A 13673-nucleotide genomic window follows, 5' to 3' on the forward strand; every position below is an offset into this window, starting at 1 on the left:
AACAACTGTTCATTTTGATCAAAAATGAATTTTCCTGGGGTAAACGACATTTTCCCATATTGAATCCATTTCTATATTCAAAGTTAATTCCTGGGTTTTTTTTTCTAAAAAGTTTGTTTGTGTGTTTGTTTTTTTGTAATAATTTCTTAAAAGATTATTACAGAGCATAGCCACCTATGGAGGTCATGTGGTCCGATGACAAGTACAAATTTCAGAATAATTACTATAAGTGTCGGTTTTTGTGGTAAAATAAAATAAATGATATTTCCATGAGTTGTTTACAATGTATTTATTGTGAAATATAGTTCTCATACGAAGAGTTGTTATCCCTTTAAGGTAAAAAACCCGCGTTTTCTTGCTTCTAACAATACGAGATAAGATTTGCAGCTTTGAAGTAATCAGTTCGTTGTCAGGACTACTTATTGTCTTTTAGTCAAGTAACAGGCAACAACAAGACCAAACTCCACTTTTGTAGTTCGTTGTCAAGACCACACAGCTTTCCAATCATTTATATATATAGATCATTTGAGTTAGTGACACTTGGGGGTGGAAATTTCCTATCCCATTTTATCCATGGGTAAAGACAGCTTAGTTATTTATTTATTTATTTATTTTTATTTATTTATTTTTTTTTTTTTGCTCAATCATGATTTTTGTTAACAATAATCAAGAGCCAGGCAGTGGCATAAACACCCAGGGGTAGGGCTCATGAGGTGAGCTAGCCATCAATGCCATCTAGTTGAAGTATTTTTGCAAATACAGGTAGATCTACGATTTCAGTCTTAGAGACCATTTATAACAAACTTGATCCGCGGACTAACTAGTCCAGTATCATATATGGAGCGCACTTGACGGCGAATTACCGCCCAACTACGCCTATCGTCCAAGCGGGGGCAGAGCAATGAAAGAAAGAAAAGAAAAACTACTAGCTGCGGGGATTGGGGGGGGGGGCGAAACATATAATGTACTTGAACTTTGATAGCAGTTAACTAGGACTGCAACGTCATATCTAAATGTGTCATTTAAATACCAGAAATGCATGCATACGTTTAGCTTTAAGCAGTAAACAGGACCCTAAGTACCCGTTTGCTTTTTATAACTAACTTGGTTGATTCCCCCACCCCCAATCCAACAATCCATTTTCCAGCCTCCTACTCATTTGTTAAATATGTATAGTGAATTATCTCATTGTCCCGTTCTCATTCTCATTCTCGCTCATGCTGTAAGAGTCTATGATAGCCCTCCAAGCTGCATACACCTCTTTTTCGTCAGTTTTTAATACTTTCTCTAATAGTTTCCACCCGGTTTCCGCCTTCCTCAACAGGTACTCGTATTTGCTCGTAGGATTGAGAAAATAGGTATCCAAACTATAGGTCGCTAATTGTGCAAGTCTTGCGGCTATGCATACCCATAATGCATCTAACTCCTTGCAAGAGAGAGGGCGAACCCGCATGTAGCCCGCTAGAAAGTGCCCGGCTGAGATCAGCGGGTCGCTTGACTTTGATTCTCCTATTAAGTTTGCCATTGCTGTGGCTACTTCGTACACCATGCAGCCATAATGTGAGTCGCCGAAATCAATAACCCCACTGATTACGTGACCTTGATTTTAACCTTGACCCTTGGAGGTCACGGTTAGCATGTTCCCACCTCCGATGTCGCCATGGATTATTCCTATAATTAAACATAACATATTGAATGGAATAATGGTGCTTTCCATCATTACTATACCGAAATTTTAAAAGCACAGAGGCCTAAATATTAGTCCAAAATACATTTACTTTACACAAGGAATTTCAGTACACGTTTTGGATATATATTTCTTGAATTTTGATTGTCGACACCTATTTTAACCTTTTGCCGTTTTCCTCCTGGATGATGACGGTTTTTGTCAGATCAATTTTTAAAGCAAAACGGTTTACACAGGTATGGAGTACGTTGAAGTCGCATAAGGCTTCGTTCACATGGAAAGCCTATTTTCTAAAAATCTATTTTCTATTCGCAGTATCTTGTAATCATGGTCCCTGTGCCCTGAATATCCCGCAGCGTAATTACTGGCGGCGCGAGCCAGTTACTTCCAAAGCTGTAATTAATTCTCGGGATATTCAGGGCACAGGGACCGTGATTACAAGACGCCGCGAATAGAAAATAGATTTTTAGAAAATAGACTTTCCATGTGAACGGAGTCTAATACTCTCATACGTAGTTTACAATCGCAACATTTGCTTTATTTAGGCCTACTTCAAATTCCACTATACCTTTTATTTCTTATTCCTACACCTCTTACTACTAATTCATTTGCCATTATACAATTTGTTTTATACATTTTAGCTTATGGCAGGCTACACCTTCCCCAAATGGCTGCATTTTTTTTACAAATATTTAAAGATTACCAAAACTAGCGAACCTGTGGTGAAAAGATAATCATTTACCTTCGGGTAGGTTCACTGAGTTATTCAAAACATCCAACTGGAATCTCTTCGCAACATCTTGGATTACCCGTTTTTTCTTTGGATCTTCAAATATGTGAACATATTCTAGAAGGGTTGGAACGTTTGCAAATCTCCACCGGTCGCCACTCAGGTTGTATGATGGGTGCCAGAAATCCTGAAAACCATTCGATAAAATGATGGACTTTGAGTGCATTCAGAAGTTGTTGCCAGGGGGGTTCGGAGGGTTCGAAAGAACCACCCCTTTTGCTGGGAAAAGGTCCACTCTGGGTAAAATTTGATCTAGGTACATGCAGTTTTTATGGTAAAAGGTCCAATTTTTTCAGAAAAAGAACCCCCCTTTTGAAATTGCGGGCTACGGGTCTGCACGGACTTACAGATCCGCGGATCAAATATGGCCGACCCAGTTAAAAGTTAGCCCCTTATAATCCCCTGATGGTCTCGCCGCCTCCAAACGCGCCGTTCCTGCAGGGGCCTAGCAATTAAACTTCAGAGTCGATATTTAATCCGTTTAATGGCGGGTGTGGAGGCGGCGAGACCATCAGAGGATTAAGCGGCTTCCTTTGATGTAGAGTCCGCCATATTTGACCCACGGGTCAGTAGGTCCGAGGATCATCTGTTCTGAATGAGCTCTTTGACTGAGGTCAATTAGTTGTATTGCAGGCCACAGAAAAGAGACATCACCGAGATATATTGACAGAAATTGGTTTATAATAATTTAAAAAATAGACATAGATCACTTAGTCTTTAAAAACAATATCTCTCTCGCTCTCTCTCTCTCTCTCTCTCTCTCTCTCTCTCTCTCTATATATATATATATATAGTCATAATTTATTGAAGCCAAGTGCACCACAGTTAATTTTCGCATCTTTGTTTTGAGATTTTTCACAGTCTACGTGTAGAACCACGAGTTAAAAACAGGTTTATAAATGTAGTTTGTTATTATCTGAACATATTTGACAGAGAGTCCCTAAATGATTCATAACATTTTTAAAACTTTTCAAAATTGTGCCTTAATGTATTTACATTATCACTACTCTTTACCTCCAGAGCGTTGTTAATTCCTCCACATATATTTCCAGCTTGATATAGAATATCAGGAGTATATGGGACAGTGTATAAAACTTCCCCTGGTACGTAGGTTAATAAGCGCACGACATAATATTCAAAAGGAATATCTAAAAAAAGAAAAAAAAACATCGCTGAACCCATGATAACAACGACTTATTTATCTACAATGGTGATGAAGCATGCGCAGTTAAAGGTTAAGTGTAATTTTGTAGGGTATATATGTGAAGTATATAAATATGTAAGCGTTTTTTATGTTCCCCCTTTCATTCAAAGTATATAGGTGATGTCCCTTTAAAGAGTGATGGGGTGAAGGTTGTGTGCCTCGTTTTGGAGGAAGAAACGCTAACTAACAGCCCCCATACAAAGCATCATTTATTTATTTTTTTAATCAAATTACCTGTCTTGTCCTTTATTGCAGTTTCTTCATATTTTTCGATGTACAATTTTTCTTTGCTCCAAAATGTTCCAGAGGTATTTCTTACCGGTAATGGTGTTTGGATATTCGTATTATTAATTGTGACTCTCTTTTTGCTCAAGTGGAACAGCATCTCGTGTTGCCCATCTGAAATATTTACAACGGGGTTGAACTCCCACGGCTAAAATTATATTAAGAATTTTGGCATTCACACAGTACACTTGAAATAAAATATGCACTGACTATCTTCATATCTTGACCCCAGTTAAAAAAAAGTCCCTGACTAACTCAACTAGGGTTTCCATGGGAGTGCTGTTACACTGCTCCGGATAGGGTGAGATGTGCCCATGTAGCAATTTAACCTTGGTAATTACGTTTTTAGCCAAGGAACCTGACTTCGGTTCTTAAGTTTTTTTTTTTTTTTTTTTTTTTTTTTTGTGAAGCCTGGGCCTGGCCCCCTGCGTCCAAATGTGCCCTATATGTGTAGTTACTCGGTGCACATATCATTTTAACAGTGAAGTGTGCTGTATTTATTCAAATTTAAAATAAGGAAATCCTTAAAACGGATGTTTTAAAGTGATTCAGAGGTTTAAAAGTAGCCAACAGAGTAAAATGACACCGTCAAATGTCATCGGTTCTGTACACACTGATATCACATTGTGCTCTAAGCGACTAGTTACACGCGAACATCAACCGTGTACGACATCCATCTCTTCAGGAATGCACCTTTGTTGTTGGAGCTACACACGCAAGAGAACAGGAGTGGTGAGAGAGTGTATGTAAACATAATTCTCTTCACCTTACCTGTATTTATAGTTCACTTAAAAAAATAAGTTAGACCTAGTTGGGGGCATCAGTCGTGGGCTTTTTTTTAATTAAACAGGAATCCTACAGGACTCTCTGGGACTCTATACGACCCTATAGAAATCCCATGGTACTCTATAGGAATTTATCAGACGGGTTATAGGGTTCTATAGGACCCTGTAGGTATTTGGACCAATTTACCATAAGACGTCCTTTAGGACCCTAAAGGATATTCCCGTAATAGGGTGATTATATTATAAAAGAAATCTTACCCAGGAATTCTGGCTCCCTGGAATCTTCGGCATTAAGTATCTTCAACACAAAGTGTTCAGTCACACCTACGCTGCTTTGGTCTCCACGAGTTCTGACGGTCACGTGAAAAGTCTGGTCAAGAAAGCTGTCCTTTTCGTCCACAGTCTCGGTGGTCAAGCCGTAGAGTTTGGCCATCAGATGCTTGACCGTGCTGGTCGTCACACTTGGCCGCACCGTGAGTCGCGCCATTCGCCTACTGTTCTACTGTACTATACTGTACTGGTACAGTTGTAGTGTGTAACGACCTTGAAGTGAAATTGTGTTTATAACTGTATTGTACTCAAAATCCGTTGATCCGGTTCCGGCTTTAAAAAAATTATGTCATTGTGAGGTTGCGTGCTTCTAACATAAAAAGGCTTTGACGTGTTGCACTGCCTGAGCTATATGAGACTGCGTTTGAATTTGACCTAGGTCTGACATCGCCAATTAACAGTCTTGTCATTCGTCACCCGGAGGATATATTGCATATAGATAGTCGCACATTATATTTTCCAAACCAGTGGAGCAACTCCCATAAAACTTGGACATCCTTTTTATGTCCAAGCAAAAACCAAAGTGTATACACCTCCTTGCTTAAACCACGCCTAGGCTTAGAAATAAATGCTCTACTGCCTTGCTGTGTTCAACACACAAGCACGTAGTGTCCGAATATGTCCCACGCCTCGCCGCACTTAAGTTTCGCATCTTTACTTTTAAGGGATAACAGCACTTCGTATGAGATTTAAAATCCCACAATAAATGCATTGTAAACATCACACCGAAATATAATTAATTCCATTTTACCACCAAAAATGTGCCTATCGCATTTTTCTGGAATATGAGCTTCTCTTAGGAGATTATTACAAAAAGCACACTTTAACAATAAAATAAACGACCAACCTTGAATGTTCAAACAGATTCATTTACCATTGAAAAGTATGGGTACATTTTCGTTTAGACCACGGTGGAAGTGAAGAACAAAAGACTCAGGCGTGGTGTAACTCGCATAACCGCACGAATCGCATGAATGCGTTATAACCCGCTAATGGACCCGTGGTCTAAATAAGACTCACTCGTGTATGCCACATAACCCTCGCTGACTCGGGGTCTATCTATTACTTACCCCAGGTTAATCCGATTCATGGCCAAGAAGAAGAAGAGTTATTATATCTTCTGTTCAAGCAGTGCTACCTTCAACTTAAGGCCCGGTATCTGTATATTAGGTCCTACTGGGTAGCTCTCACCGCGGGATTGGCAAAAATGATAACCAAAACGGAAACGGAATTTTTCCTTCGAATTTGAATACTGTTTAATCGGTATCTACGCAATCAACGTTAATAACTCAATCACTTTGTGATTTACAATTTCTTAGATGATCACCAAGATGCAGTGAATGTACTTCAAGTACAGAATGTGAAAATCAAAGTTTAACTTTAGTATAGATTTACCGCCTTATTTTACAATAAAGATTGTCTTATTTTCATTACATAATGGTATGGATGTAGGCTACTGTTTTCTGGTTCATGTCTTCCATTGAGATATTCTCCTTAAATGTACAATTATCTTGATGAGATTCAAATCGCTTGCATGGCAATTCTTTCGTGATTATATGAAAGAAGTGAGAATATTCTAAAAAGCTCTCGTCTTTCATCATCCAAGACGAAGCCAAAGCGGCCTCAGGGGTCTCTAAGGCTTCGTTCACATGCAATGTCTATTTTCTAAATTCTATTTTCTATTTGCAGCATGTCTTATGATCACGGTCTGTGCACTGAATATCCCGCCGCGTAATTACTGGCAGCGCGAGCCAGTTACTATAAGTTACTATAAGTTACTATAAGTAACTGGCTCGCGCTGCCAGTAATTACGCGGCGGGATATTCAGTGCACAGACCGTGATCATAAGATAGCGCGAATAGAAAATAGAATTTAGAAAATAGACATTGCATGTGAACGAAGCCTAAGATGGGTCGAACCTGCTAGATCGATCTAGGCATGGGAATGGGGTCACAGGAAACTGGTATAAAAGGATGTGAATGGCGGATTTACCATTAGGCCTATCTAAACGAATAGTGTGCTCTTGGCACAACTAATACATTCAAAATGATGCATGGAGAGTCAGCCTGTTTTATATGTGCTATCGTTGTCACTTACGGATTTACAATAACCTAAACCAAATATGTATACTTGGCTCAACTAACACATTTAAAAAATAACATGTGGACAGTCAGCCCCTTTTCTATATTTGTTATCGTTGTCACTTAAGCCCCCTTAAAACATGATGGTTTCCTTTCTGCGTCCCGCGGTACGGCCCCGTTTGAGAGTAAAAAAATAATTTACGTGCCGACAGCTGGCCAATCATTGAGCATTCATTCTGCAATCAAAGCGATGCTTGTACCCCGTTACTACGACTACAGTGATGCCTGTTGCTTGGTCGCACAAAGGACGCTGAAAATACGCTGACCAGTGTGAATTTTTTTTTTAAGGAAAATACCAGTGATGGACATCGTGTTGTCTCGTGTTGTCGCAAAGCACGGAATCTGCCGATTTCAGTATGTAATGAAGATACCTGAGTCAGGGAATAAGGCCAAGAACCCAATGCATAAAAACCTAATATCTGAGTGTTGTTTGAAGAAACTTTCATTTCAAATTTAAATATATAGGGAGCCTATTGCAGATGACGAAATAATCTGCAATGTTCTACGTTACAAAGTCTCGTAACTATGTCAGTTGATCTGTTTTCATCCTAACCTAGTCTGGGTGGGAACAAGTCTTGATGAAGTCCTTTCATTCAAACGCAGTAACTGATTATGTAGAGTTATCACCTTCTGCGATGATAAGATGTGTTTATTTTACCCTCTGCACTACATCGCTTTCTGCAAAGAACACAAAGTCGCTATTCTAGTTTAAGTCGATCTGACTTAGGCCGCATTCACATCGAGTTGAGCCATGGCTCTACAAAGCTACGACCTAAATATGGCGGACGTACATGAAAGGAAAACCGCCTAATCTTTTAATAGTCCCTCCGCCTCTCACACGCCTCCCCATGCGTCGTCCCTGCGGGGATACAGTCATTAAATATCGGCTCCGTTGGGACGACACGTGGGGAGGCATGTGAGAGGCAGAGCGAGTACTAAAAGATTAGGCGGTTTTCCTTTCATGTATGGCCGCCATATTTAGGTCATGGCTTTGTAGAGCCATGGCTCAATTCGATGTGAATGCGGCCTTAGTCAATGCTACAACTGTAATTTACTGGGGTTACTGGGGGGGGGGGGGGGGGTCTCCGGCTCGTACTGTAAATCATTGTTCAACCCGACCTTATACTTGGATTAACTTTTCGTACAATTTCGAATTAGAAATCTTAGCTCTAACCGAATCATAATTCATTTAGACCCTTATCCATCTTCTCGACATTCCTGAAGGAAATGGCGATATGGGATACTTATATTTGATGAGTTACATCGTTTTTTAAGGTCTGGATTTAGGGGAAATACGTATCTTTGAGGGATATTTATCAGACTTGGAAAGATGGCTTTGGAAAAATGTCAAATGCGTACAAAAATACATTAAACCAACAATCAGTAGCTGTTACAGTAAAACCGTGTCTTGGAGAACGACTGATTCTGATTGAAATGGCTCTTTCCCCAAAATTTATTTGATGGGATACTGTTCAGACATGCCAGATTTGGTTTCAGAATAAAATCAGCATCTTTCTTTTTAATTGAATGTCAAAACCTTAAACAGTTGGAATACGCAATATGCCAAAATAAATATTATCTAAGTATCAAGTTGTTCTATTCGAGATCGTGTATTTCAGACCGAAAGGAAACTGTCCTTTTTAAAACATTTATTTCTCCATGTAAAAGATCTTCATGCAGTATTGTGGCAATGCAAGAGGTCAATGCAAAATCGATAACTTTTTTTCGGAGAAATGATACAAAAATTGGTTCAATTCAAGTGAATCCCTGTGCATGCCAAAAAGGGTATCTTCATACAGTATTGCGATAGTGACAAAAAGTCTAAACAAAATCCACAACTTTAACGGAGAAATGATACAAAAATTGATTCAATTCATGTTTATCCCGGCGCATGTGAGATACTGGGACGGTTTGTAGTTGGGGTCCGCTTTCATCAGCTGTCCGCACGTGAAAGTCCCTATGCCCGGGAATTCTCTCTTCCCGTTGAGGTCGCAGCAGGGGTTACAGCGGAGAATTGAACTGAAGGGGTGTGTCTCTTGGACTCTAGAACACTCGGGGCCTAGTTCTCCTTTGATGTAGGCAGCTTCGCACGTGATCTGGTAGCGCACGTTGTTGCCTTGCTCGACTAAGCATTGGAACTTCATGCAGGTGCAGAAGTCTTCTTGATTGGGGACAGCCCTTTTTGTTCTCACTGAAATGGGAACTGTCTGTGAATATTGGGCCTGTTCAGAACCAGATGATTCGCAGGCTATTTAGTCCGCGGATCAAATATGGCGTTCAATTCATGATGGATTCCAGCCTCCCACGAGCGCCGTCCCTGCCTCGGCAGAGCATTAAATCTCGGCACACTTCCAAGTAAGTCGCGCCATATTTGATCCACGGACGAGTTAGCCCGCTGATCAACTGGTTCTGAACAGACCCTTTGTGTACGTGACGTGCGCAAATTACAGCCGAAGTACAGAGGTTATTTTTAATCGGCGTTGGTTTGTTTGTGGACTCGACCAAAAAAGTTTGGAAACGTTTTTATTTTATTTTATTTTTATTTTATTTACTTATTTATTTATTTATTATTATTATTATTTATTTATTTTATTTTTTTTTTTTGGCTAATGATAAAATAAGCATATGAGCTAATGAAAATGTTTTAACCAAATATTTATGGATAATGCACCCACCATTCGTTATTTTCTACACACTGAATATTTCCTCATTTGTCAATTATTGAAAAACAATTTCATGTTTTCCAACTTTTTGGGTAGAGTGCATATATTTATAATATAACAATAAGGTACGGGTAGATGGTACACGTAATACTTACGCGACTTTATAGGGGGCGGTGCAGCCAAAGCGAGAGAGAAACACATCGCAAGCAGAACATAAGTGTTCATCTGGAAAGAATTCATATAAAATCAGTGAACCGAATCATTGAAGAGAGAGAGAGAGAGAATGAGAAAGGGTGAGAGAGAGCCCAACATCCTCCCCTTTTATTTCGAAACAAAATACTAAATATAGTCTCCATCCGTCCTCAAAAACACTTTTTTAAATATTCAATTTGTGGCCCACAGGCACTACAAGATACCTTTATCTCTTAATTACATTATTTTCAAAAATAAATAAATAAATAAATAAATAAATAAATAAATAAATAAATAAATAAATACATATTACAAGCATGACAGGTTTTCATCTGAAAAAAAATTTCGTAGAAAATCAATAAACTGAAGCATGGGGGAGCCCAACACCCGCCCCTATTCTAATAAAGAAAAAGGTGGATATTGCCCCCTTCCGTTCTCAAAAAGATAGAAGATATTTCTTGGCCCAGTTTGCTTTATATTGTCAATTATTATCAAAATTAATTCGTTAGTTAGTAAATGGATGTGTAAATAATGAGAATGCCTTCGAAATTTGACGCCATCTTAACCTCATACCTCTCCTAACAATTATGGTGTGTCATAATAACTCTTCAAGGCCGTTGTGAAAACAATTACGATACCGGATACTTTTCATCGAAGGTTTATTATAATGATATGCTATTGGTGTTCATATTTTTTATTTCGAATCTTCTACAAGACAAGATTTGATATCAACCCATTAAGTTCGCAGTTTTAAAAACGCGTTCTTCAAGCACGGCTTCAGAGCACTTACCTTGTAAATGGTTTTAAGGAAACTTCACAGCCACGTTCCAAATGTCTTCAATAGTACCCCAACACGGTTTAAATCTTGGCCTGTCTCATTATAACTTCTTGGTCAGGGGAAGTTCGACGTCTTATAGGGCCTATATACCAAACAACAACACCCCGAGATTCTAAATTTAGTCTATAACTCGCCTCCATTCAACTTGTTGATGAAATAGAAAGGTGTCTGTAAATTTTGAACCTCGGGGTGATCGAACTGAGGGTCGTATTTGCGTCCAAAATTAAAAGCGTTATCATTTGACTCAAAGGCGCCTGTGTTAAGTGTGAATTTTATCATTTTTGGGATTGCAGTAAACTGTTTGCTTAGTCTTGGGCCGATTACCAAGTGGCGGATTAAGAGGTGGGGGGGGGGGGGGGGGTCAGGGGGTCCTGACTCCCCCCCCCTTTCGGTTTTCGAAAAATATATCACACCAATATTCCCCTCTTGAAATAAGAATTTTGACTATCTACATTATAGTCCTAAACCTTATCAAAGGGCACTGTTTTTCTTGGGAGCCCTCGAGGAGACCCCGAACCCTACACCAAGGGACGATGGTCGGCTTCGCATCCGAGGCCCGTTGTTCCGGACCCCTCCTTCAAATAATCCTGGATCCGCCCCTGTTACCTAATGCAATATACACAACCTATTCAACCAAGCACTGACGAATCTGGGATTTTGTTGAGGGGGGGGGGGGAGGGGGGCAAGGACAGAATTTTTTAAATCTCCGCTACGCTCAAAGGATATGGCATTTTTGACGAGGGCAATTTCTTATAATAAGTAGGGCACGAAGAAACTGTTTTAAAGTATTCTGTTTCCTGGAGGGGAGAATGGTTACTACCGCGGCTTAAGGTGGCGTGAGGGTGGCACATGACTCACAGTATACCCTACCTTCTCTGCTCCATAGTGCCAGAAACATGGAGAACACGTGCTGCTTGTGTTTTTTTTTAATGTTTTTAAAATCATTTATATATTTACAGACTAAGCCTTCTTTGATTTTTAATCTCTATAGTGAAATAAAAATCTACATAGTGGAGAACACCACCTGTTTGTTCAGGCCTGTAGTCGAAAGAACCGCACTTTTTGTTGGGAAAAGGTCCACTCTGGGCAAAATTTGATCTAGGTACATGAGAATTTTATGGTTAAAGGTCCGCTTTTTCAGAAAAAGAACCCCATTCTAAGCTGCTGGTTACGGGCCTATTATTTTGTTTTACAGGGGACTAGACGCTTTCTTTCGTAAAGTATCTAGTGAAAGACACTTTAGTGCACGTTTAGTAGATTAGTAATATCAAGGACAGTCGCGTTTACATCAGTTTCGATTTAGGCCTGTTTAAATCTTTGAACCTTTTAACATCCAAACTGGAAATCTTAGCGAGACAGCTGAGTAGATATTATTTGACAGACTGACCTGCCTACTTGTGGAAAACTTGTGAAAGGAAGTTGTAAGTTTCCTGTAGCGTTATATCTAAAATACAAGGCTCGATGTAAAAAGCCTATAAACTTGACCAGTGTGAGACATGCAACTCCTGTCTTGGAAACAGTTAGGCACATATACGCCATTCTAGACAGTCGGGCCCGTAGCCAGCTATTTCAAAATTTTTACAATGAAACTTTTGTGTACCTTGATCAAAATTTGTTACCCAGGATGGACTTCTTCCTGACAAAAGCCCTCCCCTGGCTACGAACCTGACCTAACCTGTGACGCTATAGAGCACGATGGCTAAAAATTATTGGCGAAAAAAAAATCAGCGTGCACTTAACCCTTCTGAAAATATTTAAAGGTAGAGTTTTTTAACGAGCCATGCATTCGTCTTGCGACGGCAATTTTGCTGCTTACACGAAATGGAGAAGTTGGTAACTTGCGAATTTCTTTCTCTTTTGTGTGTCAGCGCTCATTTCAGATTATCAGATTATACAGTCACAACTAAACAGCTTTTTAACAACTTGTATATACTGCTTAACACTATCACAGCGTTTTACATTTGGAATAAAGCGGACACACTCGTAGTTCCTTTTTACGGTTATTCTTTTGACGACACAGGACCCATTTTCATTTTAATGAAAATTTCCTTGATTTTCCAAATGCATACTTTATTTGATGAGACCAAGCGTAAGTAATAAGTAAAAGCATTGCTTCTGTCACACAAAGATGTTATTTTTTTATATACGTGTGAGGATCATTGTGGAATTGAAATTAAGAGGTGTAAAATTTCATTCAGCAGAGTGACCCAGATAGGAATACAATTTTGGGCTCAGGCTTTCCCTTACCGTCTACCAGCTTTCTTCATACTGCGTTTGATCCGTATTTCCTAGATTTTTATTTAAACAAGTTTTCAGACAACAAAAAGCCTAGATATTATGCGAATTTAACTCACATTTTTTTTTCGAAGCGCCAGTTGAGTTTGCATTTTGTTAATCATGACCATTTTTACATATGGGATATATTGTCATTGGTAGTGCACACCAGGGCCCCGTATCTCGAAAGTTTCGCTATGTTGCGCACGTGCGCAAGCGTCTCGATTCCAAAACTCGTCCATACTCGTCCCATATAATACATTGTAGCCTCTATTTGATATAGCGATTCGCAATACGCGATGCTTTCGAGATACGGGGCCCCGGAGGCAGTCGCGATCGCATGGAGTGCTTTTTTCACACGAAATCCTCATTGTTAGGTTTAACTAGAAAAGTAAATATATTGTTGGTAAGTCAGTTAACATTAAAACCACCAAACAGCTAACAAAGGGGTGTTTATTATATCTTGTTTACCTTTAGAAAATTG

The 13673-nt window shown here is 39.3% G+C and overlaps 2 protein-coding genes across 2 annotated transcripts; both read right to left on the reverse strand.

The window, feature by feature from the left end:
• Positions 1-1444: 1444 nt before the first annotated feature.
• LOC106150903 (hydroxylysine kinase) lies at positions 1445-5684 on the reverse strand. Its single transcript, XM_013523922.2, has 5 exons — positions 5010-5684; positions 3916-4080; positions 3492-3625; positions 2430-2604; positions 1445-1671 (listed from the first exon to the last, which is right to left on the reverse strand). The coding sequence occupies exons 1-5, from the start codon at positions 5236-5238 to the stop codon at positions 1607-1609; spliced, it is 768 nt and encodes a 255-aa protein (XP_013379376.2). The 5' UTR covers positions 5239-5684; the 3' UTR covers positions 1445-1606.
• A 3170-nt stretch (positions 5685-8854) lies between these two features.
• LOC106150908 (uncharacterized) lies at positions 8855-10952 on the reverse strand. Its single transcript, XM_087018846.1, has 3 exons — positions 10868-10952; positions 10041-10110; positions 8855-9413 (listed from the first exon to the last, which is right to left on the reverse strand). Exons 2-3 carry the CDS (start codon positions 10108-10110, stop codon positions 9091-9093), a joined length of 393 nt encoding a protein of 130 aa, XP_086874972.1. The 5' UTR covers positions 10868-10952; the 3' UTR covers positions 8855-9090.
• Between the last annotated feature and the right edge of the window lie 2721 nt (positions 10953-13673).

Source organism: Lingula anatina, chromosome 8 (genome assembly GCF_051362555.1).
Source record: "Lingula anatina isolate TDL-2025a chromosome 8, LinAna3.0, whole genome shotgun sequence".
Lineage (NCBI taxonomy): Eukaryota > Metazoa > Brachiopoda > Lingulata > Lingulida > Lingulidae > Lingula > Lingula anatina.